This window comes from Ammospiza nelsoni, chromosome 5, assembly GCF_027579445.1.
Source record: "Ammospiza nelsoni isolate bAmmNel1 chromosome 5, bAmmNel1.pri, whole genome shotgun sequence".
Classification (NCBI taxonomy): Eukaryota; Metazoa; Chordata; class Aves; order Passeriformes; family Passerellidae; genus Ammospiza; species Ammospiza nelsoni.
In genome coordinates, this window is record NC_080637.1 from 36,506,852 (window position 1) to 36,533,499 (window position 26,648).

At 38.8% G+C, this 26,648-nt stretch overlaps 1 protein-coding gene across 1 annotated transcript; it reads right to left on the reverse strand.

Moving 5' to 3' along the window:
* Nucleotides 1-2,062: 2,062 nt before the first annotated feature.
* On the reverse strand, nucleotides 2,063-24,694 carry LOC132073465 (endogenous retrovirus group K member 7 Gag polyprotein-like). The gene is made up of 3 exons (XM_059472557.1): nucleotides 24,453-24,694; nucleotides 4,162-4,295; nucleotides 2,063-4,014 (listed from the first exon to the last, which is right to left on the reverse strand). Exons 1-3 carry the CDS (start codon nucleotides 24,692-24,694, stop codon nucleotides 2,063-2,065), a joined length of 2,328 nt encoding a protein of 775 aa, XP_059328540.1.
* Nucleotides 24,695-26,648: the final 1,954 nt, after the last annotated feature.

The following is a 26,648-nucleotide window of genomic DNA, read 5'->3' on the forward strand; positions in this document are numbered from 1 at the left end:
GTTTTCCCGGACCCATCTGTAAAAACCGTTATACCTTCCACTGGAACAGGAGAACAAATTTGCTTGCCTTCAAAAGGAATCTCTTTAGTTAGTGTTAGAACAGAATGAGAAGGCAAGTGATACGAGATTTGGCCTGTAAAACAAGATAAGGCAGATTGCAATTCATGATTATTTTGAAAGCACCATTCAAAATACCACTGTTGTACAGCTATCACAATGGTCACAGGGTCCTGTCCCAAAATCTCATGACAACGCCTGCGACCCTTGATGATAATATCTGCAAAGAGCTCATAAAGTCCTGGAGCTGTTTTCCGAGATCTGAAAGATAAAAATATCCATTCCAGAATATGCAATTGATCTTCCCAATTATCATTCCATTGACACAATATTCCACATGGTATTTCATGGTCTTTCAAAATAAACAATTGAACACCAACAGAGGGATCTATCCTGTTAACAAATTTGTGTGCTAGGGCTAATTCAACTTCTTCTAGGGTCTTTTTTGCCGCTGAGGTCAATTGCCTCTCATCAGTGGAGGAAGTGATGCCTGACAGCAGATCAAACAATGGTTGCATCTGATGATTAGTTATGCCTAAATATGATCGAATCCAACCTATTAAACCAACCAATTTCTGTACATCAGTAGCAGTTTTAACATCAATGTCTAACTTTACAGGTTGAGGCATAACTTGAGTGTTGGTCACCAACATACCTAGGTATTTCCAAGGCATGTGTTCCTGCACTTTCTCTGGAGCAATAATCAAGCCAAAGTCTTTCAAATTTGTCACAGCACATTGTTTAAGAGCTGACAACTGTTGTTTGTTGTCAGATGCCAACAAGATATCATCCATGTAATGATAGCAGTAGCAGTTTTTAAATTGCTCCCTCACTTTTGACAAGGCCTGTGCCACAAACCATTGACAAATAGTTGGCGAATTTTTCATGCCTTGTGGGAGTACCTTCCATTGATATCTTTTATCAGGTTCAGCATGATTTATAGGAAGGCACCGTAAATGCGAGTTTTTCTTTGTCCTGCTCAGCCAATGGAATAGTGAAGAGACAATCTTTTAGATCAATGACAACTATTTGCCATTCTTGTGGAATCATCGTGGGTGTAGGAAGGCCTGGTTGCAAAGCTCCCATTGTTGCCATTACAGCATTTATCTGCCGTAAATCATGTAAAAGTCTCCATTTTCCCGATTTCTTTTTTATTACAAAAACAGGGGTGTTCCAGGGACTGAATGATTCCTCAATGTGTCCTGCTTGTAACTGTTCTGTAACTAATTCTTGCAGGGCAGTAAGCTTTTCAGTAGTCAGGGGCCACTGGCGAACCCGGACAGGCTTATCTGTCAACCATGTCAGGGGTACAACTGGACGTTCATTGCCCTGTAACACAGTGGCCCCCATTAAAAATCCGTAGTAATTTTGACACCCCATTGAGATAAACAATCTCGTCCCCACAAACTTTGAGGAGTATCGGCAACATAGGGTCTGATGTTAGCTTGTTGGCCATCAGGATGTTTCACATTAATTACAATGGCTGACAGGCCACCTGTTGTAGCACCACCCAACCCGAGGAGTCCAAAACTTGCATGAGTGAGAGGCCACGATTGAGGCCAGCAAAGTCGTGAGAGTATTGTAACATCTGCTCCAGTGTCAATCAAACCTGTTACTGATATAGTTCCTGGATGACATCCATTGGTGGTGAGAGTGCATGTCTTTTCTGGACGGCTCTCTGTTACTTTCTCAGTCCAAAACACTTGAGGTACTCCTGTCGATCCAAAGCTTCCTGTGCCGCGACTTCGGTCCACTGCATTTGGAACAGAACTCACAAAAGGTACAAGCTGAGCAATGCAAGTTCCTTTCTGAATAGTGACAGGAGGGTCATCAATGGATACCATAGCATGAATCTGCCCTAAATAATCAGCATCAATAAGCCCTAGATGCACATGAATACCTCTAAGTGTAGTACTTGATCTCCCTATCAAAAACGCACTCAATCCCCGTCCTATCGGACCATAGGCATCAAGAGGCACTTTACATATTTCTTTTGTTAAAATGGTTACTGTGTCAGCGGTGGGTATATCAATCCCTGCGGACCCGCTTGTTGCCCCTGAGAATTGTTCGCAGATGGGTAGCTTTGCAGGGCTGGGAAGGCCCGCATTTGCTGTTGTAGTTGTTGGGGTATTTGTTTCCCCACGCGCCCCTTCGCGCTCCTCTTTGGGTTTCCCGGCAATAGCTGACCATTTGCATGATATCTACTTCTGCATTGCTTAGCATAGTGCCCAGTTTTAGCACAACGGTTGCATACAACATTGATACTTGCACTTGGCCTAAATGTTGTTCTCTGGACAGTACACTGTGACTTTACGTGCCCTTGTTGTCCACAATTATAACACTTCGCTGAAGGTCTTAACACTGCAGCAAGAGCTGCCATTTTATGCTCGACTGAACCAACTTTCGAGCAAGCAGTAACCATTTCAGACAAGGTGGGTTCCCCAGGCAAAGTATCAATAATTTTTCTGCAATCTGGGTTTGCATTTTCTTTAGCCAATTGTACACACAATTTGTCTCGCAAAGTTTCATCATCTACTTGTTTCTCAATAGCGGCAGCAAGTTTTTCAGCAAACTGCAAAAATGGTTCTCTCATTCCTTGTTGTATAGTAACATATTTCTGTTTTGGAGCTGCCATTTCCATTGTTTTAGTTAAGGCACTCATGCCAATTTGCTGAGCTTGTGCCAAAATCGAAGGATCCCACCTTGCCTGTAAATCTGGATTAGCAAAAGGCCCAGAGCCCATTAGGGCATCAACACCCACAGCATGATGAGGGTCGTGTTGAGGCAACTGCACATTTGTTAAAGCGGTGCGCTCAGCCACTCGCCTCCAAGTTTCTTGAAATACACCATATTGTACTGGCTGGAATAGAATTGTAGCAAGATGAGTGATGTCATAAGGTGCAAGCAAATCTGCATTAATCACACGTATTAATTGCATTACCTCTGAGGAATTAATACCATATTGAGCTACTTTTGATTGGAGGTCTTGCACAACCCTCCAGGCGAAGACATGATGACTGTCGTTCTGTCCTGTTCCAGGAGCTGCTTTGAAAACTGGAAAAGCCATAGGGTTATCACAAGCAACATTTGCAATGGCACTGTTCTCCTGAGGTACTCTTGGAGCACCTAACCTTTCTATGATGTCCCAGTTCTTTTCTTCAACTGCTTTCCTCCTAACAAATTCCCAAAACTCTTGAGGGTGTCGAGGAAGCACAGTGACTTGGCATGGAGGCAAAGTCCATGGGGCAGTAAGACTAGAGCTCTTAGGAGATGAAGAGACCAGAGCTCCTTGCCCCAAGTCAGGTGTTACTGCAGGCGACTCATCACTTGACTCACTGTTGCTGTCACTGTCAGGTAAAGGAGGATACGGCCTTGCAGGTTGTTCAAGCATCTCAGAGGGGAGCGGGGGGGCAGACGGCTGGACCAGAGAGGAGGGAAGCGGGGGGGCAGACGGCTGGACCTTTCTCTCTGCTAAAGACATTTCAGCTAACTGGCGTAGCGGTGTAGTATATACAGGCACCATCTCGAGCTGCTGCGCAGGTGTGAGATAAGGAGGCTTAGGAGTCTGATAAGAAGAGGCTAGGGCAGGTTGCCCAGAAGTTTTGGCAGCTTTCCCAGAAGCTTTGGCAGCATGCCAGGTAACTCCCATGGCATCCGAACTTTCTTCACCAAGTTCCCCATCAGAGCCCCCTTCTACCTCAGCCCCCCCGTCAGATATCAGTCCCGACTCTTCGTCCGCATCTTGCTCTGTTTCTCTTTCTATTCTCCATTCCTTTAAAGCCTCAAAGAGCGAGTTCCAGGTTACTGCTAAATCAACAGCTGTTTTATCTCCCGCTCGAATAACTTGCCAAAGTCTGTTCCCGACTTTCTTCCATGCCTTAACACTAAATGCTGTGTTGGGATCAGTGCCAAAATTCTGTGATTTAGCCCACAGCAATATATTACGAAGCTCATAGTCTGACGTATTAATTCCCTTATTTCTTAACAAAACTTTCCATGTAGACAGAACACCTTCTTCCTCTTTAGATAAATTTTGTCCCATTATTACTAGTTGGTGGCTCACCTACTTCCAGGTGTCTTGATTGGAGGGAATCAGGTCCGGACCTCCCTGTGGCTTCCACCTGCCACTCTCAGCTGCACCAACGCCGCCTCCCCCACTACGTCCCAGTGGGTCACGGTTGCCAATTACTAGGATCCTGTATGGGCCCCCACCGACTATGTTCTTATCACGTCGGCGTCTCCAAAATGTCGCAGTCGAGGCGGTCACGACATAAAGCAGAGACCACAAGCAGTCTCAGTTGGTAACACTTGGCAACAGTTTATTAATGAAAATGGCTGATCTTTTATACACTTTCCAGTTGCTTACCCTTCCTCTACCTTAGCTATTGGCCACAATAATTCAATACCATGCCATTGGTGAAAAGTTACTCTGACTCCACCTAACTTTCTAAAAACGCTTCATCCAGCTGCAGAATGCTCTTATCTTCCTTCTCTCGATCTCCTTGGTTACAGCCTTGGAGAAAGCTCCTTATCAGCTTCTTCTTCTTCTTACTTCTCGCTCCTTTAGCTAACAGGCCCGCTGCTAGCCCCTTCCACAATGAATAAATATGGAACTTTTTTTCTTTTATGGAATAAATTTTGTGATTGAGAGCTGGTAAAGATATTTGTGCAATTTTCCAGTCAGTAGTTTGTTGTGCTTTTACATGTGGAATCCTGTTCCCTTATGTTATAGTGGCATATATGAAATACCCTTTCAGCAACATATTTTCACGCAGGATTTAAAAACTTTGGTGGTTTTGTTTGCTTGTTTGTTTGTTTGTTTGTTGATGAGTCAAGGAATTCTTCACATCTTCAAGTTGAAACATCTTGGTTCTTCTTGGCTGTATGCAAGATTTGGCTACATCTGCTGCCTCCCATTATTCATTCTTATGACTGCCTATTGCTTCTCATCCGGTTCTGAGACTAGAAGGTTAAAGAGAAAACTGATGCAAAAGACTTCTGTTTAAGAGTGATACCTGCATAATTCATGAGGAAATACTTCCTGCAATAAAATGCAGTGATCAGACCTCTGATCTTCAGAAGATCCCCACTGTTCTCAGGGAGATTCTGCACAAGAATCTGAACTGCAGATTGGAAGAGTTTATTATTGTTACTTATTACATTCAAATAGATTGTCTAAATTCAGATAAATATCTGAAGTTTTGTTTGCTAATCTGAACTAAGTAAGTGGGATTTGACCATTATTGCTAATTACCTTTTTTAATTATCACATTAAAAAAGGGTGTGAGGGAGCTCCTTTGCCAAACAACTTGTTTTTTCCTCAGGTTGCTGTGACCCTGTGCATCATATCTGCCTGACAAAAATATTATGTTTGGTAGAGCTTTATTGAGGTTTTTGAAATATTTTTTTTTCCCAGTTGGAAGAACTAATTCCTGAAATTAAAACAACTTTTTAATAGTATCATTTATAAATTCTTGGTGTATATATTGTTAAATAAACTTGTTTTGTGAAAAGAGCAATCAAGTTATGATGCAAAAATTCTCCTTTAGCTATCATACAGAGTATCACTGGTAATTATTTTCCATACAGTACAAAGGAGACAAGTTCTTTTCCCTGTTTCCAGATGGCAAAGATGGAAGGTAATTGAAATTATATGCAAGCTACAGCATACATAAAAAATATAGTAAACAAGCCATATTTTATGACAGCATCATTAGAGTGATTTAAAGGTAAAGCAGCCTTTGAGAAACTAATGATTGGTAATTGTCAAGTATTTGTACTGACTAACTACCTTCAAAACATGTTGTAAAGACTTAGATTATATTATCTATAACCTCCAGAAAGATTAAATGTATTGATACATAAAAATAAAAAAGACAAAAGTTAATTATCTACAGCTTTGTGTTATCAGGGACAGAAATTGATGTGCAGGTTCATATTTTGCTGGAATTTGGGAGGTGTTAGGAGGTTTGATCTGACATATTCTGACCAGGAAACCTGATGTCTGAATATCATAGTGTTTAGACTACTAGACAGTGTGGTGTACACATTTATGCAAGACACCTGCTGTTGGTTTCTGAGTTACTTTTCAACAAGATTTGTTTTCTGTTATTTAATGCATTCCCTCCCCTCCCTAATACTTCAATAACATGGATCCTGGTTTAAAAATTTAAAAAAAAATGTACTACTCAGCAGCACAGAACTCACAAGGTGCAATTAGATTAGCTCCATTAGCTTTTGTAGCAGCTGAGGATCTAGCCCAAACCATTTATTACCTTCATCAGGCTATAAATTACTTTGGACCCATATGTTTACATGGTTGACAAGTGGTTTGCATAGAAGTAAAAGTACTCTGCCTGCAGCTACCATTTCACCTCAAACATGGATTTACAATGTCACAGGTACTCTTAACAGGAATGTTTGCCCCAGGTCTTCCATGCTCATGCTGTTGTTTTGAATGTTAAATAAAGTACAGCAACAATTCAATGTATCTTTTACAGTGATCACCCATTTTCCCAGCTATTATAATGTCTGTGTTAAGAAGCTCCCATCTGCCCAGAGGACATTGCAGATGTGAGGGATGTGGCTTTACTTAAGACGCGCAAGACAAGAGAGAGATGCTGTGAAAATATCATCCCAGCCTTGTAAAAATTCTCTAATTGTTCTTATCTGTAGAAAGGGAACCACTAGCAACAACTGTCTACTTTCTTACTTAACAGGCATAGGTCTTCTTGGACAGAGGCAACTCTGGAGCATTTGGAGAGCTTCAGAAAACCTTTAGGAATGAAGGAGGCTGTTCCATGAGAGAGAGAATTTCATTGAGATGCAAAAGAACCACAGGAGAAGACAGAATTACCCACAATTTCTCAGATATTAGAGGAAAAAGAGCAGGAAGAAGAAAAGAGATATAATGGCAGAGTGAGGCTTTCCTGTGCAAGTGCGCAAGCAGATGCACCAGCAGTTCAGGTGGAAAGCACATTCAATCAACACAACCTCTTGCCTTCTATTTCTTTCTCCTTCCTCCCTCACAGCATCTGCCTCCAGGATGACTAATCCCAAGTTACAGACTGCAGAGAGTGTGACTGACTAAAAACACTGCCCAGGCACTTGTACCTCCTTCTTAACTTTAACTTCCTAGCTTTGAAAATGACAACGCTGGACTTTTTGATACTGATCCCAATAACCAAACACGGTGCCAAAATATTTGCTTCTCTAGGATGACTGGATATCCACCTAAAGACTGCTTAATGAATCAAAGAAATGAGTCAGGAAAGCAAGACCATGAACCGTTCTCTGAGGCCAAGTAGCCATGACGTGAGGTATGTACATTGTACCTGAGTCTCCCCATGCCCCATTCATTTTTCCTGTGGTGATAGATCATGAATAACTTTTAATTACTCTTTTTTCAGTTCAAAGGTCATGAAATGATGTAAAAATGCCAACATATGTCATATCCACTGGTGTGAAATGTGTGATGCTTTCTGTAAATTCTCATTAAACCAAACAAATACAGCAGACCACGTGTCAGGGAACTCATATACTCTTGTAACATAGTGCCCTTAACTCTGGCAACCAGGCCATTATTTAGGCTCAAAAAGTGTTGGCTAACAAGGCCCTAAATTTTACAGTACACTTCAATAATCTCTCATTTCCTGCAACAAACTTCTCAAAGATGCAGGCTCACAAATCACAACACACTTCCAGAAGCTCCCCACCCCCAGCACAAACTTCCATGTGGAGTACAGGGTAGAATGTGATAGCAGTGCTTTGCCCAGTCAGAGCAAGGGAGGAGAAAAATAAAGGCTGAAAAGAGTGAAAGGGGACAAAGAAGATCATCAGTTCTTCGGTCCTGTGTTGGTCCTACCATGTGGGTGGTCTGGAGGTAGGGCAGTAAAACAAAGAAAATGAAAGAGAAAGAGAGGAAAAAGAGCAGGGGGGGGGGGGTGGAAGGTACACTGATGCACTTCCTTTTATGATTAACTTGGTGCATGCCTCTGAGGCAAACTAGATTTTGTATGATGGAGCCCAGTACTGCTCCACCTCTGCAGAACTTTCTCTTCTATTCGCAATTTTCCTGTTGCACCAGTAAGAGTCTGGCATGTAATAGGAAGCTACAAAACTATGAAATAGCATAGACAGGGATTTCTTTGTCCTCCTCTCTGACAGTACAGAAATAGGGACCATTAAATTAGGCGAGAAGTACCCAGATTCCAAACAAACAGAAATAAAGAATTAAAACTTTGTCATTTATTGTCAACATTAATTTCTGGGGTGTCAGATGTTCACATAGGCTCATGAGAACACTGGGCATTGATCTGTAAAAGGGTTACCACATATGCACATTCAGCACAGACAGTTCTCTGTACTGAACAAAGATGAACACTGGAAGCGTATTTTCCTGTGGGAAGACAATTAAATGTACATGTCTTCTTTGAAAAATTCCTTTATGCTCCTGATTACATCTGTGTTCTTGTTCATTTCCCCCCTAAGAACAGGCATCAGCCCATTCCTGGGATCAGTAGAAAAACGAGGAATATCCAAATGATTATGGCAGATGATGAGTTTAGAAAAAAAAAAGAGCTGGAATGGGAGATGGGAGAGAAAGATTAAATAGTGATAGATGTAGAAACACTGAAGGATGTCAAGCAGAGGATCACAACAGCTCACCCTCTTCTCTAAAGTTTCAAGGAATTAGAGGCTCCCCCTGGAATTGCTTCACCTGGACTTATCACAAGATGAGGGAAGGGAAGGATTCTAATGGTCTCTAGGGTCTCAACATTTCCCAGCTCCCTCCTTTTGTTGGAATGGATGAGCTTTAACCAGGAAATTGTTAAAGAGAATCTCCCACAGCTTGACAAGTCCTCAGACTCAGCAGGTATAAATAAAAAAGTCAGAGGAGAAGTGTAAATTTTACTGTAATTTTACAAATATTTAAGCACTTCTATCCTGCAACCCACTAATAGACTTCATAAACCATGAAGACAGGGAAGGCAGGTTAGCAAATTTTTCTGAATAAAAGTAGAGATTTCATCATCAATATCTACATTGTTTGTGGTGACAAATCAGTCTTTCTGCAAAACAAAACCAAAAAAACCTAAATTAGTTCTCCTATAAAAATACCTTTGCCATTTACTCTGCCAGTGTGCATTAGGAAGGGTTTTCTTCTTGCAAGACAGCTTCCAGTTCAAGCCTTGCACTGAAAAATGACAAAAATGTAGATCCCTGTAGTTTTGTCAATGCATTTAGTTAACTCCACTGTTATGTGCCAAAACACAATGAGATTTTTGAATTTTAGAGTTTTGCAGTTTGCATCAACAGAATATTTTTAGTAAGTTTATCCATTTTTCACTGTACCAACAACAGCTGATGTGCCCCTGCCAAATTGGGCAGCAAGTACCGGTGTGGCAATGGTCACATTCCAGTGAAAGGACAATGAATTCTCACAGCAGTGAGCTGGCTCTGTAAGCCAGAGGAGCCTTGCACAGTGGTGCAGTTTGCAATTCCTGTTGTCATCTCAAAGTCAATAGCTGTTGATCAGCTTCACATGTTAAATGTGAAGGAAAGAGATCCTAAAGAAAATCCCTTCTGAATCAGCACCTCTGCTTGTGCTGTTTCCTTGCTATTCCTCTCTTTTCATTCTCTTGGTGCAAGTGCAGCTGCAGCTGGGAAAGAAAATGTAAATGTAACTGCTGCTAGTGCAAAAATTGCAGCCAAAAACTATTGATTAGTGCAGCAATTGCAAAGTTGCAGCTGTCCAGATAAATGTATCTATCCATGCTCAAATCTAAGCTCTACAGCAATGACAGATGGTTTTCCTGTCATTAGGGCTGCCATATTTCAGACTATGATTTTTCAGAAGGAAATAGTTTGCTATGACTGAGCAGCTATATGCCAAGAATTCCTGGACAGAAGTGCTCAAAATCCTGAACAATAAAACTTTCATCTGGAAAAGACAAAGTGTTATGGAAAACCTAGACACAAGGCAGCCTTATCTCAGATGGTGGCTTAAGAATATTAGAAAGACTCACTCTGGCTACCCAGTAACAGATGTATCCTGGGCTGAAAGAGAGGAATGATGAGGTTTTTAGAATTTGTCCCCAGATGCACTATATAATTGGTCTAGTTGGTTCTCAAGAAATACAATATCATTAATTTAATTGAGCACAAAGACTGGAAACAACATAAAATAGTTTGAGATATTATTCACAGTATTTAATGCTTAATATGGATGAGGTATCACTGCGGGGAGTAATAACTTATTAGGTAGCATTTGTCCCATGTGATGTTACCCATCTAAAAATTACCTATCTAGTCACAGCTGGTCCGTTTCTACTCAATATTCAAGGCAAAGTAAATTCCCTTAAGATAGAGATCCACTCTATACTGAAACAGGAGAGAAAAATTTCTCCACTCTTTCTAAAGGAGTGGATTATACTCGGCAGTTCATACAATGAAATAATTCTAACTGTTCTTACTTAAAAGCATCTAGACAATTTTTTCTGGTTTTAACTGCTGTGCTGTTCAGCTCAATGGTCAAAGTACATAGACATGTGCAAACTTGGCTTTCAATATCAGTTGGCTTTCTGGTAGAAAGCCAGATATTACCACACTCATATCATATGTTAACCCTGATTACCCTTTCAGTAATATCTAGATCTCAAGATCAGAATAGTAAAAAAAAAATATTTTTGCAAAGGGAATAGCAATTAACTGTGAATGGACAAATATTCTCCATTACTGAGGTGAAGTTGTAGCTTCTTATAAGACTATCTTAGTGAAATAAGAAGTGGCTGTACTTAGATCATCTGTTGGACTAAGAAAGGATTTGGGAATCCAATTTTTTCAAATTATCTGTTTGCTTTTATGCATCTAAATGTGAGGCTAGTTTCAATGGTTATGATAACATCAGATAAGGTTTCTCCCTTTAGCAGTTTGCTTATCTTACCCATAATAATTTTAATTACCCCTTCCCTTCCCTTCCCTTCCCTTCCCTTCCCTTCCCTTCCCTTCCCTTCCCTTCCCTTCCCTTCCCTTCCCTTCCCTTCCCTTCCCTTCCCTTCCCTTCCCTTCCCTTCCCTTCCCTTCCCTTCCCTTCCCTTCCCTTCCCTTCCCTTCCCTTCCCTTCCCTTCCCTTCCCTTCCCTTCCCTTCCCTTCCCTTCCCTTCCCTTCCCTTCCCTTCCCTTCCCTTCCCTTCCCTTCCCTTCCCTTCCCTTCCCTTCCCTTCCCTTCCCTTCCCTTCCCTTCCCTTCCCTTCCCTTCCCTTCCCTTCCCTTCCCTTCCCTTCCCTTCCCTTCCCTTCCCTTCCCTTCCCTTTTATGGCTTGGCTGTAAGGAACATTTTAAAACCAATCACTAATTTAGTTCCAATTCAAGGTAATTTCAGGAAATACCTTTCATATCTTAGTGAAAAGACAAAAGTGCAAATCAGATCATTAGATAATTTATTAGAACTCTCAGTTTCTTAGTTTATAGTGATGAAATACTAATTTCATGGGTATCAAAAATACTGCAAATTTAAAAAATTAAATCTTTCACATTAAATGACTTAATTACTAAGTCTCTCTAAATCACTTAATTACTGTTTAATTATTTACATATTTATAGGTTAAAAATTTTTCAATTTCTTAACTGAATGCTTGTCATGGGTTTGGGACAGTCTAAGTAATGTTTAATCAAAAGTCAAAATATAAATTTCTACAACTGACAGGATAGCTAACATCTCTTTTTCTGTGCTGGAATTGACTCCAGAAAAACAACTTTTTTCCCCTATCTAAATGACTAGTATTGACTGACAAGTTAGATTTTCAGTACAATTGTTTTTTCAGAGTCTAGTGTTAGCTTTAAATAGTTGTTCTGCAGCAGCTTGAACAGCTGTATTTTCATTCAGTAGTATATTCCCTCAAAAACAGAACAATAGTTTAAATTACACTAGCTACTTCACTGCTGAACAACTTTTCTAAGTAACAGGCCTGCTTGCTCAAAAATATAGAAGAGATGTAGCCATTTCTTGTGGTTAAATTTTTCAGCTTCCTTAACGTAGAAAAAGCTCCAAGGTTTCCTGCAGAACAGCGTCCATGTGTAATTATGCTTTGCCATCACATAATTTTGGAAAGCCTTACAATTTGTAACAAGGTCAATAATATTGAATAACATGTTTAAATTAAGATTTTTTAAATCTTAGTATGTATTTGATAGTAGTCCATATGTATTTGTTACTAAAAGTATCAGTGTATCAGTACTCTTTAGAATTAGTCAGCAAATAATTATTTCTTGTTGCAAAACCTAATCTGAATCCAAAGGACCTTGTATTTACATTTCTAGGCCAACAGGAAAAAAAGATTTGAGGTAAGTGTTATGTGTGTTTAATATATTTGGGCTCCCATATGTTTTACATTTAGTGTCTCATGGCTATTTTCCTCTATGTTTTAACTGATTAAAAGCTGCACTTTACAGCTATTGTGTGAAAATTGGGTGAAGGGGGTGTAATTAAAATCTTACTATATGTAAGGAGAAAATGTCCTTTGTCCAAAATTTCCCATGAACTTGAACACCATTGTGCTTTTTACCTCTGTTTAGAAACCTCACTGGACACATTGTTAGTAGGGCAAGCAATGGAATTTAGAAATCAAATATAACATATGGATGATATTGCATAAAACTACTCAAGGAAACCAGAACAATGAATTCTCTAAATGTGAATTTCTCAAAACAATTTTCTTTTTGAAAGTTTTCATGTCTAATTTGTCAGAGAATGGATATTTAAATTAACTGCTTTGTATTACTTCCAAGTTTTCTGGATCATTATTAATTATACTTTTAATATGTCTAACTTGGTTTGTAGGGAAAACTTCTCCAAAGTAGCACTTTAAATGATGCCTATTTTAATAAACACTTATAAATGATCTGAAAACAAGGCTTCAACAATTTTTTTCTCAGGTGCAAATTTAGAAGCTGCAATCTAAATATTTTACACAGACCTGTGCCATCAAAGTTTCTTTATAAACTTATTTGTTATAGGAAAATGTTGTATTTTGAGTCATGCATCATCAAATATAACCTTGTATTTCTGAAGTGGTCTAAGATGTAGTTTATTGAAGATCTTAGAATAAGAAAATAGCAAGTTGTGTATGAAAACCTAAATGAATCCAAATTATACTAATGGCATCACACAATGGCACCTATCTCTGCATAGTCCATATTTAATTTTATCTAAACTGCAGGATGTAGTTGGAAGAAATGAAGATTCCCAAACTGATCACAGTTCACATACCCAAGAACTAAGAGATCTATAGAAGCATGTATTTTACTAAGGCACTAGGTCATAACAACGTTATTATTTAAGATATTTTTGTTAAGAGTTTATAATTCAGTTTGGCTCTGGATGTGACCTTGGATTTCAATTCAGCTTTTTAATATTCGGTTGCCTTTATGTCCAAATCTGTCTCCTCTGGCTGGTCACATGGTTTACTTCCACCAGTGCCTTATGCTGTGATTCAGCATCTCAAATTTCCAGTAAGGCAGAACCATGCTGTAATGGTTGTCTTCTCCTATGGAGCTTTCCCTGTTATTATTATTACTACTGGTGTTTATTTAAGGCTACATCAGCTTACCACATGTATCATACCAAGCAGCAGAGTGTAAACTGATTGGAAAGATTAGATTTTGTTCATTACAAGGAGGGATATTTCTCTGCAGACACACCAGAAATTGTTTTTTCTAGCCAGCTTTTGTTCCAAACTCATTTTAGAGAACATTAAAGCATATGGCAATTTGAGATATGTATGCGCCTTTCTTGCATTTAAAAAAAATTCTCCTGGGAGAAAAAACAAATGCACCAACTCATTTTGAAAACCGTAAGGGCAAATCTCAGTGACAGCTTCAAACAGAAATTAATTTTTCAAGTTCCCTTTAGTTATGGGTGCAACTATTAGCTTTGTCAGTAAATACTGCCTTGCATCCAGTATGCCAGAAAGCTGAGCAAAGCTGCAATACTTCTACTAAAAGTCTAAAACTTCTAGAAAAAATTGGTGAGACACAGATTAGATGGGTGTTCTGCAAGATGGGTAGGAAACTGGATGTCAGGTGACACTGATCAATGTTCAGCATCCTTAAAAATTATTTGGAGGATGGAATTGACAGCACTGTCATCATGTTTGGTGATGGTACCAAAAGCTGGCTGGTGAGGTGGAAAGAACAGAAGTGAAAGCCATCTTAGAGAGAAACCTGGACATGCTGGAAGAGTGGGCTAGCTAGAAGACTGACACACGGAAGTGTGAAGCCCTACATCTGACACAAAATAAGCAAATAGCTTAATTAGCAAATAGCTAATTACGGAAGAGCAGCCTTGCTGCAAGGGACCTGGGGATCCTGGTGAAATACAAGCTGAACACAGGTCAGCAGTGTGCTGCTGCAGCAATGAAGGCAAATCACAGCCTGGGCTCATCTACAGGGCATTATTAGCTGAGATAGAAATGCAATCATCCCACTCTGCTCAGTGCTTGTCAGGTTGCACCGGGAGTACTGTGTCCAGCTAGGATTCCCACAATTCAAGAATGCTGTGGACAGAAGGGAAAGTGTCCAAAAGAGAGCCAAAAAGATGATCAAAGAACATGCCCTGTGGAGAAAGGTTGAAGGAGTTTTGTCTTTAATCTAGAAGAGAAGGCTCCGGGGCAGCTCATCACATTATTCCAGTTTTAAAGGGTAGCTACAATGAGGATGGAGGAACATTTCACAAGGCGTCACATGGAGAAGACAAGGAGCAAAAGGTACAAACTGAATGGCATTTTTCTGATATAAGAAAAAAAATTATTTACAGTGTGGACAACCAATCACTGGAAGAGTGCAGAATCCCCATCACTGGAGGTTTCAAGATGCAATTAAACACTGTGTCCTTTTTTCTTCATGGGTAATTACTTCCCACTATTTGGAGGATCTGTGTTTTTTAGAAGTCGTCTCTGTTTGACCTTTACTTCACACCCTTTCCTATGGGTATAAAGGTATATTCAGAGGTACAATGTGCAATTATCTGTGTATATTTTGATAATGGGCATTACCAAAAGTCATGTTCTAAATTTATGCAGAAATACAAAATCATCCAGTTCTGTGTTAACCTATTATTTCTTCATAACAAACAGCAGAATCATAGACAGGTAACAGTCACAATAATAACTCTCACGTTTTTTCACACAGTTTCCAGAGGACAATTGAAAATGCAAAAAGGATTACGTACTGTAAAGTATCTTAGCATAGGTAAAACTATCAAGTAGATCCAGTATATCCCAAACTTCTCAAAATTAAAAAAAATCCCTACATATTAATATATTTTAAAAAATTATCAGACATGATAGACTGTCCAGAGCTGTTAGAAATTTTATTTTTATATCCCACCTACAAGTGAACTTTGTTATTTTCATAAGAGTTACTGACAACATATTGTTTCTCTTAAAAAGATTCTTTTCCCAATAATTGATGTGAATAAAAGGGGTCTCACAATTTTGGAGACGATCCTCAGACAGTATTGGAAATACTCTAAGACACTTACCATATGGAAAGAGAAAATACTTTTGCTGATAATCTAAGTGGTTTTGAGAGTACATTTGGATGCTGTGTTTTCTGTCCAGTAGTGAAGACAAAGAAAAGTTACTCATTTTCTTGACTTACAAATATGGGTAAGCACTAGAACTTGTACTGTACTGTGTGTAAGTATTAAGCAAATGCCAGACCATGCAGCCAACATGAAATCTTTTTTATTGATACTCTAATTATCATTCGTCTTCTGGTTTTGTTCTTTAAGAAAATAGCATCTCTGCAGCTGGTTTTCCACAATTAATGACTATAGAAGTAGGTCTGTGAATATTTCAAGGTTTTAAGATATGCTTTTAGGTTGAACAGGCTTGAAAAAGAATTTTTTACTGTGCACATTACTCTTTCGAAGTAAAAAATATTGGAGTCCAATAACAACTTTTTTATTTCATTTTTGAGATTTATTGTTGCTCTTTTACTCTATTTGCCATGAGGAACCCTCATTAAGGCTATTCACAGAGTACAGTGTTAGTCAGCTGGGCTAATGAAATCCTAATGAAGTAATTTTAAGTTATTTGTTTAGACTGACTGTGACCAGAATCAGCAAAATTTGCACCTAAGTTATCTCACAAGACTCATTCAGGATATCTGTGGCACAGCTCAGGAGAGATTGTGAAAGCTGCTAACCTCACAGAAATGTCCCTTATGTGCAGCCCTGCTAGGGTATATAGCCAGAGGGGTCAAGCTATATCACTTTTTAGTAATTAACTTTTGAATAGAGCTTTGGAAGTACAAAGTACTTCTCAAGTGCTATAATTATCATTTCCCTATATAGCAGCATAATTTAATTGCAAAGCATGAAGTAAGGAAAGTAATATTGACCAAACATTTAGCACTTAGTTATGGAAATTATTGCTGGAGACCGTAAAATAAATTGGATTTCAGTTGAAGCCTGCTGGTTTATTGTGCATTTTTCAAACTCTGGCCATCTCTTGATTACAGACTGAGAAATCTATATATCACCTCCAGCAAAGAGACAAACTATATTTTATAAAACTCAGTGATTGTCACAAATGAACATGTTGCTCAGCAACCAGGTAAGTGGACTTATGATGGAAACTTTTGCTTTAAATTTTCTATATTATTTTCCAAGTGCTTCTGTTGTGACTTTTTTATTGACTTTGATATGTCATCCCTTTTTCATACATTTTGAACATATTCTACCATATTGCTCTATTTTTATGCATGGAAGAGATGTGAGATTGTCTGACAAAAATTATGCGGTCTCTGAATTTTCACAATTGTAATGTTTCCTAATTACCCTCGTTGCTGTGGTGGTTGTAAGTAAGGACACCCAAAGATTTTGAAAGGTACTCTTGGAGGCCAGTGTGTTGGGAGGGCTCTCCAAAACATCTTTGGGTAAACTGCCCATGGTTGTCCAGATGAATCTGCATGGGATGCTATTGAGAAGACGGAGCTTCAGGCAGCTGAGGCAGGCTACCACCTTCTCTGGCTTCTAAGAAGTGTGGATTACAGAATTGATATATAAGGTATATTATTCCCTCCCATCTTCCTCACCATTGCTGTATATTGTCTGGTTTGCCATAGTAATAATTTGGATCACTGCATGGCTGCATCTCCCAGGGATTGTCATAAATTTTACACATCTTTATATTCTATTTGATGATCCACATACAAAAAAAAATTTAAAAGTGAAATGAAGTGCTCCTTTTTAACAAGATGCTAATAAAATTCTGTAATATGTGGAGCTTCTGATGATCCTTGTGCTTTCTAATACAGCTCATCTTTCAGAGGCATGACTTATTCTGACAATCTGTGGTGTGTTCTTCTACAAGCTTTTCAAGCTAGATGACTGGTTTAAGAAAAAATGCCATTGTGAACATTAATTATATAAATATATGTGTTGACAAAAATATAATGTTTTAAAGATTTAAAAGAATATCTGAAACATAAGAGTTAAGAAAATACCATTCTCTGGTGCAAACATTTAGATGAAGTCTGAATTAAACCTTTTCTGCCATGAAATTTTCTTGTTCTGTTCTGATATTGGACATCAACATTTTTATTTTTTTCTAGTTAAGTCCTGAAGACGGCTCTTTTGAAAAGGAAGTATACAGGTTGGATAAAGAATTGATTGAGAGCAGCCCTGTGGAGAAGAACTTGGGGATGATAGTTGATAAAAAACTCAACATGAACCGCCAGTGTGTGTTCACAGCCCAGAAGGCCAACCCTGGGCTACACCAAAAGCAGTGTGGCCAAGGCAGGGGATTCTGTCCCTCTACTCTGCTCTGCTGTGTTCTGTTCAAATGTCCCCAGAGTATGACAGACATGGAACTGTTGTGGCAAGTCCAGAGAGAGGCAACAAGTGGATAAAAGGTCTGAAGCACCTCCCCTATGAAGAGGAGGGCTGAGACGGTCAGTCTCTCAGTCTGTAGAAGAGGAGGTTGCATAAAGGCCTCAGAGCCACAGTCCAGGATCTGAAGTGGGAGTACTGGAAAGCCAGAGAGGGCTCTTCACCAGGAACTGTAGTGACAAGACAAGGGGGAACAGATCTAGATTGAAAGAGAAAAGGTTTAAATTAAATATCAGGAAGAAATTATTTACTGAAAGGATAGTGAGACACTGGAATTGACCAGGTTGCCCAGAGCAATTGTGGGTGTCCCATCCCTGGCAGTGTTCAAGGCAGGCTGGAGTATTGCTCAACCTGGAACAGTGAAAGGTGTCCCTGCCCCTGTCAGGGGGGTTGGAGATAGCAAATCTTTAAGGTCTCTTCCAAACCCAACCATTCTATGATTCTATTACCTTCCTTGTTGCAGGAGTAACAGGTATTTGCTGACAATATCATGCACCCAGGTTAAATACTGATGTATACCAAAATATAGTTTGCTTCTGAAAGCATTGCAGGTCTACAAAGTACAGATATTCTATTGATTCCAGAGGTATGTTGTTAGAGTCTGGAAGCCTGAAGAGTAAATCTAAACTATATGTAAATCTGTGTATGTAAAGCAGTGTTTGTAAATACAAGGGGTTAAGTTGCAGGTGAACAAGGTAAAATTCAATAACAGAATAGTCACTCCCAAACATGTCATCATCACCTTGCAAAATATTGTTTCATTGTTGCCAGGTTTCACATAATATAAAAGATATATATATATATATATATATATATGTATATGCATACATCTCTCTCTCTCTTCATCTCTGTCTCTTTGCTCCTTCCTGGCCACCCCCTGAAAAATTAATGGGAGGCTCCTGAAGAGACTCAGTCCTTTGATTTGAGGAACTGCCCTGTAGGGAACACCCACAGGATAAAGCAGTTAACTTAAGTGGTGATATGATCTTGATCAGTATACTCCTTGTTTTATATGTAGAAATTAGAGTGCTTATAAATAAGAACTCTGGCTAGCAAATTCTTCCCGTCCTTCACCCCATCATGACCCAAACCTCCCTTCCCCTTGTTTCAGATGTCAACAGAGGGCTTTATTCTAAGGAAAGAAGCTACTCAATACTAATTGTTATTGTTATGCAAATCATACTATTATCAATAATATTTTGGTGAATTCAAATAAACACCTAAAGGATCATGCTGTGTCTTAAATATTTAAAAGAAAATGTCTGATGCTATGTTTCCAAACAGCACAACAGGGCTGGAGATGGAATCCAGAAGCCTCTGCTGTCCCAGTTTAGATGTCCAAGTCTTTGAGGCATGTAATATTTTATAAGATTCTAAAAAATTCTAAAAAATATGCTGAACACTCTGAGAGGAGGGGAAACACTGCAATTAAACAGCAGTTCACAAAGGAGATTGCAATTTTTGAGACTGCAAGGAGGCAAGAGAGGTCTTGGCAATATTCTCACTGCAATCATTGCGTTTGATGTGGGAGAAGGTGGCAACGTGAATAGTAAGTTAACAGTGCAAGAGGAATGCTAAACTAATACATGTCACATTCCATAGCAATAAAGACTGACATTCTTGAAACTTCCCCTCCTGGGACTTGCTGCTGTGCACATGCACACCCACTGTAGATTCATAGATTTCATGTGATTTTAATAGGATTATACCTTACATTACACTTTATGCAGATTTCTACTCCTCTTTCGTGGTTCATTGTAGCTGAACTTCAGGGCTTAATAGTATATTTGCAGACACTTCTAAATGCCTATGTGATTCCTTCTAAACTCACAGCAGCTAGGCTTTTCTCTCCAGAAAGAACATAACCTTTCCTATTTCCAGTTTTATTGTGACTATAAAGTTAATTTCATTTAATGAAATTTTACAGCTAGAGTTATTCGCCATGACTACTGCCATGTGGCTTTACTTCCAGCATTTTACCCTGCCTTGCTTCTGTCTCTTTAATAGAGAGCTCCTGTTTTCCTAGGCTGCTCATACAGTCTAGTGATGAGAGAGGAAAAGACCTTTGGAAAGGTTTTGTCATCCACATGCAGACTGCAGCTCTCAAGAGTGTTTACTGCTTTTACAATTGACAGTAATCTTTCTCACATTTGCTGTGCCAATAATGAAGCCTTTATTAACACCTTCACCCTCTTTATAGACTTCATGGAAGCAGATGCTCCATCTGCTTAAATATTTGAAAAGTTACTCGTAAAGTAACATTTATAAACATGATCATGAGTACATCTGGAAAGAATACCGTGGATGCAACACCATCACAAATTACTTTAATAAACGAGTAGGACTAGTACTTACTTCTATATTATTTTCTTTGGTAAAAGGTGGATTCATAAGAACAAAATGGCTAAATTTGGGTCCCTAAGCAAGATGTGAGCATTTGTAACTTCTGTCACAGCAGTTTGCTTTACACCACATGCAAAGCCTGATTGAATCTGTCATACAGTTAAGAGATTTGCTCATAGTCTCCTTGATTATTTGGTTATGTGGGCTAAGCTCTGAGCCACTTGGGGAGTAATGCACTATGAAGTTGCATATTCAAGGCAAAAAGACTTTTGTGTGTATCTTTTTTATGGGCTAGAAGTGCCAGCAGACACCTTTGAAAGAAGATTGCAAATGGTTCCCTTTAAGACAAGCTTCATGGCTGTAGAAGAGGTATTTCTAAACACACCTTTGTGATTTTCTATGAAAGCAGTAATACTTTATGAGGTATGAGACCTGCTAGTATATACAGATCCATTCTTGGATGTCTGACTTGTCCCTTTAAGCCTCTACAAACCTAAGAGATATTCGTCATGCTCTTAACCCTGGACATTTGTAAAGGTCTGCTGTGTTTAACCTAGCAGGCAGCTAAACACAACACAGTTGTTTGCTTACTCTTCCCTAGTGGGATGGGAGACACAATCAGAAAAAGAGTTAAAACACATGGGTTTAGATAAATATAATTTAATAGGACAGAAAAAGGAGGGAAAATAATGACAATGGTAAAGAACATACAAAACAAGTGTAATGAAATTGCCTGCCATCCTCTGACTGATGCAAAACCAGCCCCAAGCAGCAGAACACTATCCCCCCCCAGCCAACTGCTCACAGTATTATTTTTCAGCTATGAAACTACTCTGGGCTTAGCTGTCCTGGCAGTGTCTTCTCCCAGCTTCTTGTGACCCCTGTCCTCCTCAGTGGAAGGGCAATTTAAGAAGTGTAAGCACTGCTTTACAATAAGTAAAACATCAGTATATTATCAACATTACTCTCATACTTAATCCAAACTACAGCAATGTACATCCACTAAGAAGAAAACTCTTCCTGGCAAAACCAGGATATGGTCCTTGAGACTTCACAAAGATGTGTGTATGTCATACTGCAGTTAAACCATTTGACTTTCATAGATTTGTAAAATCTTTTCAATTGGAAAAGAATTTTAAGACCATTGAGCACAACCGTTAGCCAAGCACTGCCAAGCTCCTGCTAAACCATGTGCCTAAGCACCACATCTTTAAAACACCTCCAGGGATGGTGACTCAACCACTTTCCTGGGCAGCCTGTTTCAATTTGGACCTTCACTCTAAATTGTGCTGAATGTCTCTCCAAGGACAGCTCACAATCTATTTCAGCACTGCTCTTTGGATAACCACATGTATAACAAAAAGGCAAAAATAAATAGTTAGATCTCCTCTCAGAGCACACAAAAATTTAGGAAGTAAAAGTGATAAAGGCACAAGTGTTGAATTTTTTTTTTTTCTCAGAAAGTAAGAAAATGAACTGGAATTATTAACCATTTTTTATGGTTTTCTCTCATCTGAAATCAGAAAGTGTTGTTGAGCTGGATTTTTTATGCCTAGTCAGGCACAAGTCCAGCAGGTTAGTGCTGTTGCAGGAGCCTGTAGCAGAATGAGATCATGTATGCTCTATTCCTGATCCTGGCAAAACATCTGCATCCTCATGGTCGTTCTGGCTTGAACAATAGAAGCCAATCTTTTGTTCAAGATTCACAAAATGACTGTGGCTAGGAAGGGCCTCTGAGGATTGTGTAATCCACTCCCCTGTCCAAAGCAGTATCAGCTGGAGCTGGTTGTTGAGGGCCTCATCCTGCCAGGTTTTGAATACCTCGGAGGATGCGGACTCCATAAACGCTCCAGACATTTCCTGTGATTTACACCTATTATGGATCAACATCCCTGTATTTCAGTTTCTGCCCACTGTCTCTTTTTCCCTCAATTGCCACCAGTGAGGACAGTCTTGCTGAATCTTCTTTACTGCCCTCTGCCAGATATTTTTAAATATCTCCTTGAGTCTTCTCCAGGGTGAACAAGCCCCTTATTCTTCTTATGTTAGATGCTCCAGTCCCTTAGTCACCTTTGTGGTTTTTTTCTGGATCTGCAACAGAATTTCCATGTCACTCTTGTGCTGGGGAGCCCAGGATCTGACCCAGTTCTCCAGATGTGGTCCACCAACATCACACAGACCACTCCCTTGACCTCGTCTGTGATTTTAGGAAGCCTTAATATTGATCTAATAAACTTAAAAATATTTTTTATTTTGGATTTCAAAAATAAATATTTATTTCAACCAGACTCACAGTGGTTTTCTTTCTTATTAGGAGGGAAGAATTAGGAGAGAAGATAGAAGTAAGAAAATCTACACTGAGTAGGCAGGGGTACATTTGTGCCACGAATGCATTGCAAGTGTTTATCGATGTTTTTACTTAGTAGCTGTAGAGCCATAGAGACATTCCATCCCTTACAATTCTTGAGGCTAAATATATTGACTTTAGCAACATTTCCATGGTTACTTGCAAGATTATTTTTCTCCTCTTTAATTGATAATTAGGGAATACTTAGACTTTATTTAATTTTCTTATTCCTATGTAGTCAATGTCTCTTCATCATTTCATCAAAGAAAAATATGTGAGATCTGACCCTATGTAAGTACATACAGCTTCTCCTGGGTTAGGGTGGTCTCTTATTTCCAATTGTTCAAAATAAGATGTTCTCAGGTGAGAAGAGGATAAGTTTTTAGGTCTAACTGTGGGGTCTCTGGGATATACCTGCAATCAGAATGGTCTATTGATTGAGAAGCAACTTTGTCCTTACTTGAGAAAATCATCTGATATTTCATCCATGTGGAAAATATGGGTTTCAATTCTGTCAAAAATTTAGAAGCTGGAAGCTGTATATCCAGTTCAGCAAAGCATTTAAGCATATAATTAAGCAGGTCTCTTTGCTTCATCATTTGATTACGTTTATGTACTAAAGTGCTGGATTGAATAAATCTGGGAATTCTAGAAATGGGCCCATCCTCCACTTAAGCACATAGTGTTTGTGTTACTAGGAGTTGCCTAAGAAAGAACAACAAGAAAGGTTATCCTCACTATTTTGCCCAGATGCAGAAAACACTCCTGTGCAAGAGTGATGTACATGTATGGTACATACATTATCTTTTTAAAGTGTGAATAAATTTGAAACAAAATTGTCATTTGAGAACAATAAAAGATAAAACAGTATATTAAATCAGGTCCAGCAAAAGAAATAGTAGTAATCAATATGACATTATGGCAGGATAATTTGATTTCATTAATTTGGTATCTATTTTCAGATTACAGGATTGATATAAGATAATGGAATTGCTATTATTTATTCAGGCTTCTATCATACTACTGTTCATACTAAATATTGAGAAATCATTGTAGCATATATCAAGACATGAAACAATTTTGAAAATTACTGTTTCAAAATTGAAGAACTCAGAAATCTGGAAATCTGCATTTACAAGGCTCTCAGACCTTGTACAACAATGGGACAGGGTCAGATATCAGGTACAACAAGTTATGTCCAGGGTTTGCCCTTTTAAACATGGACTGCTTGCCCTAACAGAAGCCTGAGGGTGGGAAATACAGTTTCATGCCCTGTCCAGTTCTGCTTCTGTGTCCATCCGGTGCAGAGCTGTAGAAGAAAGAATTCACTGCAGAGCAAACCTTGAGATACAAGACCTACAAAGATGGTTGGAAGCGAAATGGGGCTGTGAGGCAAACCAGGGCATGCCATTATGTGTATATCAGAATGAACACTTAAATGTGGCAAATCCTCGTTTGTTCTCATGCCTGCTCTCCCGTTCCTTAGTATCTTCCAAGAAGTATTCTATAGCAGGCAAATTGTAACACCAGCTGACCAAGGAGCACATAGAGAACAATCAGAGATATGTTTTCACCTTGACTCGGACAGAAAGAATATTTTCTGGAAAAGTTCCAGAAAAAAACTTTCTTTTTTAAAACTCTCTTTTTTAAACTCTCTTTTCACCAGCCTTTGAAAGAGCATACAATGAAGTGTGGCTAAACCAGGCTAGCACTGGAGATATGCCAGAAATCTTGCCAAATCCTCATAAAGCTTGCCCCTCTCGATCGTGTCTTCTTGATTTTAAAGTGAGCCAGATCAGGTTCCTTTACCTATCTTCCTCTTTTCTTTCCTGGGAATTCTCGGCTGGGAATGTGGGTGCTCGTGCCCTGTAACGTATGAATGTGAAGTTTGGTGTGCCCAGGTGACAAAATTGCTGCCGTCCATCTGCAGTTCTGACAGGGGAGAGATGCCCAGTGCTCTGGTTATCTCTGCAAGCATCCGTCTCGCTGTCTGCATGCACCTGAATCACTCTGCGCCTTGGCCAGGAGTCCAGCACACCTTGGCTGTTCATGCACAGTTGTCACTACCCTGAGCTATCCAGAAATCCTGACAAGAGGTGAAGTTATTTTTCTGTACATTTTCTAATTCCAGATGGTAGCAGACAACATATTTGGCACAAAATTACTGTATCTTGATCTCAGGGGAGTGGAATAGGTCATTGAGCTTAGTACTTTGGGGGCTAGGAGGAAATCTACTTCTACTGGCTAAAATTTTTGCATTTTTATCTTTGCAATGAGGTTGTCCTCCAACACCTGGTGAATTTCACTGCTGCACTTCACAGTTTGGTGGCTTTGAAATGGAAAATGTTGGGAAGCCAAAGGTTGTGTTGCCAAAGCAGTCAGCTAAAAATATTAGCACAGCCAAAAGACAGGCATAATTTTAAAACAAAATGGATTTTCAGCACTATGAATACGGAATTTGAATATGGACCTGTTTAGGATGTTTTAATGTGACTTGAGTTGGATGAAATTACTTGAATATGGATGATATTCAGAGGACTGAAATCTGATTTTCTGACCATTTCTTTTATATAATATGAACATATTTTGAGTTTATCTGGTTTGAGTGTTCTCTAGACTTAACCCTCTGCTACCCATGGCCTACTCTTCCAAGATTTTCTGGAAGCTTTTTATCCAGCTATGTGTTAGAAATAGAAAAAATTAGCAATCAGGTACATTGCTATTAAGGTCTTCCCTTAAAAATGAGAGTTAGTTTAATTGTAACCAAATAAGAGAATGCACACCAATTTCTCGTGTCTGTATAATTAAAATGTTTAAGAGACTTATTGTGTGAAAAATTGAGCAAATATTGATTTTAAATCATCATCAGTCAAAACCTTAATTATTTTCTCCATCTCCCCAGTGCACACAATGACAAGTCTTTGTGAGGTGACATTGCATGATTCATCCTCCCCATGTACAGCAAGATGTATTTCTGTTAGCACTTGTCACTGCTGTGATCCAAACCCTTGAAAATGGTCAGATTTGTGCAATGAGTTCAATCTCCTAAACATATGACCAATTCCTTCTGCCATTACCATTTTTTAAATATATTCTGTAATTTGCAACATTTGAAAAAGATACCAAAGTCAATGAGAAGAAAGCATGAACTACCCATCATAATTTCAGCAGGTTACCAAACAGCATTATCAATCAGAAAATAATTCAATAGACACTTTGGACTAAAGAACTTTTGTTTAATTGCATGGACTTTTGCATGCAATCCTACCTTAATCCCATGAAAATCTGTGAAGTTTGAAAATAATTTAGCACAGTTTTCTCTGAAACTGTCTCCTCAGATTATTTAATCATATTATTTGCTAAAGTGATGCTAGACTTAATGGGTAATGAAGCAGAGATTCCAGATTTGCAAAATGAAGCTATAGTTTAGTCCAAATATACTTGTAAAGGATACAACTCTTCCTGTACACATAAAATTATTAAAATTCAAATCATTAAATGTAATATATTTTTATTCTTATTTGGGTCTTAACTGTTAGCAACAAAATATATTTTCTCTCTTGTCACTTACAAACACAAATAGTTTGTAAAAGGACTGCATCACAATTTTTGTGAGTTTTGTTCATATTCTTCACCTCACATTATGAAAAGATATTCGAGATTGGAGAAAAATAAAAAACTTTCATCCTAGGAGATGTATTAAAGAAATCTGCAAACTCTTTGAGGAGCACTCCAATGTCTAGGCTTTTCTTCTCTCAATTTAACAAAGAAACATGGCAGGGAACATCATATTTCTGTACTGGTATTGAGATCCCTCAAACAAGTCAAGGGTCTGAATATCAAGTATGCTAATCTTATTAGACAAAATTACATCCTACAACTGTTTGATGTGACTTGCTGTTAAGCAGTTTATCATAAATGTGAAATAGTCTGTTTCTTTAAATACAAAGAGAGATATATTTGACATATTTGAAACAGCAAGATTTGTATAGAATCTAAATATAA

What these genes read in the sequence shown, in the direction of transcription:
- LOC132073465 (XM_059472557.1), bottom strand. Translation starts at nt 24,694, where the DNA reads ATGAACAGCCAAGGTGTGCTGGACTCCTGGCCAAGGCGCAGAGTGATT. An exon ending in GAAAGAAAAGAGGAAGATAG is followed by an intron (nt 4,296 to 24,452) that starts GTAAAGGAACCT and finishes GACATTTTGGAG; the next exon opens with ACGCCGACGTGATAAGAACA. An exon ending in CAGGTGGAAGCCACAGGGAG is followed by an intron (nt 4,015 to 4,161) that starts GTCCGGACCTGA and finishes TTAATACGTCAG; the next exon opens with ACTATGAGCTTCGTAATATA.